This window comes from Phalaenopsis equestris, unplaced genomic scaffold (genome assembly GCF_001263595.1).
Source record: "Phalaenopsis equestris unplaced genomic scaffold, ASM126359v1 Scaffold192748, whole genome shotgun sequence".
Lineage (NCBI taxonomy): Eukaryota > Viridiplantae > Streptophyta > Magnoliopsida > Asparagales > Orchidaceae > Phalaenopsis > Phalaenopsis equestris.
The window spans coordinates 1-986 of record NW_018212697.1 but is presented as its reverse complement, the minus strand read 5'-3'; the positions used below and the strand labels follow the sequence as shown (position 1 = coordinate 986).

The window sequence follows — 986 nt, the reverse complement described above, 5'->3', positions numbered from 1 at the left end:
AAAGAAAGCAGACTTTCTATCATCTCAAAGAGATGGTCTGTGATCAGGAAGGCGCCGCTAGATGTTTCACACAAGCAAGTCGCCTACTCATATTCAAAAGGCGCTACTGAGAAAGTAAAGTGGAGCACCCGGACCGTATCCGCCCGGATGACAAGATCTGATGTCAAAGAGGGGTTTATCGCAGGCATGGCTTTCTCAAAGAAAAAAGAAATGACAAAAGCAAAAGACAGAGATGAAAGAAGGACCAACGACGATCCTATACTAAAGGCGTTAGATAAGGAGGAGGAGTAGGAGGAGCTTTTTTCATTGAAGTAGAGACAGAATCGAATGATGACGAGAGAGAATGAGAAAAAGCCTAAAGGGGAGAGCACTTCTCAATTTCACTTTGAGTACGGGGAAGTCCGCAGGGAGGAATTCATCTGGGCGTATTACAGTTTTTCACCGAGGGGGTGGATCGAAGCGATTGCAGCGAAAAATTGACCTGAAACGAAGCACTTCGTCTATGGGCATTGTAGAAAGGATCGAATATGACCCTAATCGTTCTTCTCGGATCGCTCTAGTACGATGGATCGAGGGGGTGCTGCTACGCCGCCAGAGGAAATGCAACACGAACACGATAGAAGAGTTCGCTCCGCCGCGTCAGATCCTCGAATCTACCACGGCCACCATCTTTTGCCTATTTTCGTTATCTTCCCTGCCCCGGAAAGTGGATCAAAGAAAGGTAGCTTGCTCCCAAGCCAAGTGCTTGCTTACGCTTTATGTAGTGGTCGGCCTTCCTACCTTCATGCCTCCTTGGTCGAAGAGCCAAGCCTGCGCAGGAAGCAAACAAACTTGCGCGAAGGACGTTTTCTTCTCTGCCCTGCCCTCTCCCTTGGCCAAGGGAGAGACTGCATTCCTTTCCTTCGGTAGCTCTTTGGCTTTCCCAAGGATAGCGATAGCTGGGGCAAAGCCCGCTTTCTTCGCTCCGCGAATGAGAGAGAAACTCA

General features: G+C 49.1%; 1 protein-coding gene across 1 annotated transcript; it reads left to right on the top strand.

The window, feature by feature from the left end:
- Positions 1–6: 6 nt before the first annotated feature.
- Positions 7–979, top strand: LOC110034727 (60S ribosomal protein L2, mitochondrial-like; the record flags this gene model as incomplete). The annotated part of the gene is made up of 1 exon (XM_020738971.1): positions 7–979. A coding segment is annotated over exon 1 (636 nt), but the record flags the coding sequence as incomplete, so codon positions are not given.
- Positions 980–986: the final 7 nt, after the last annotated feature.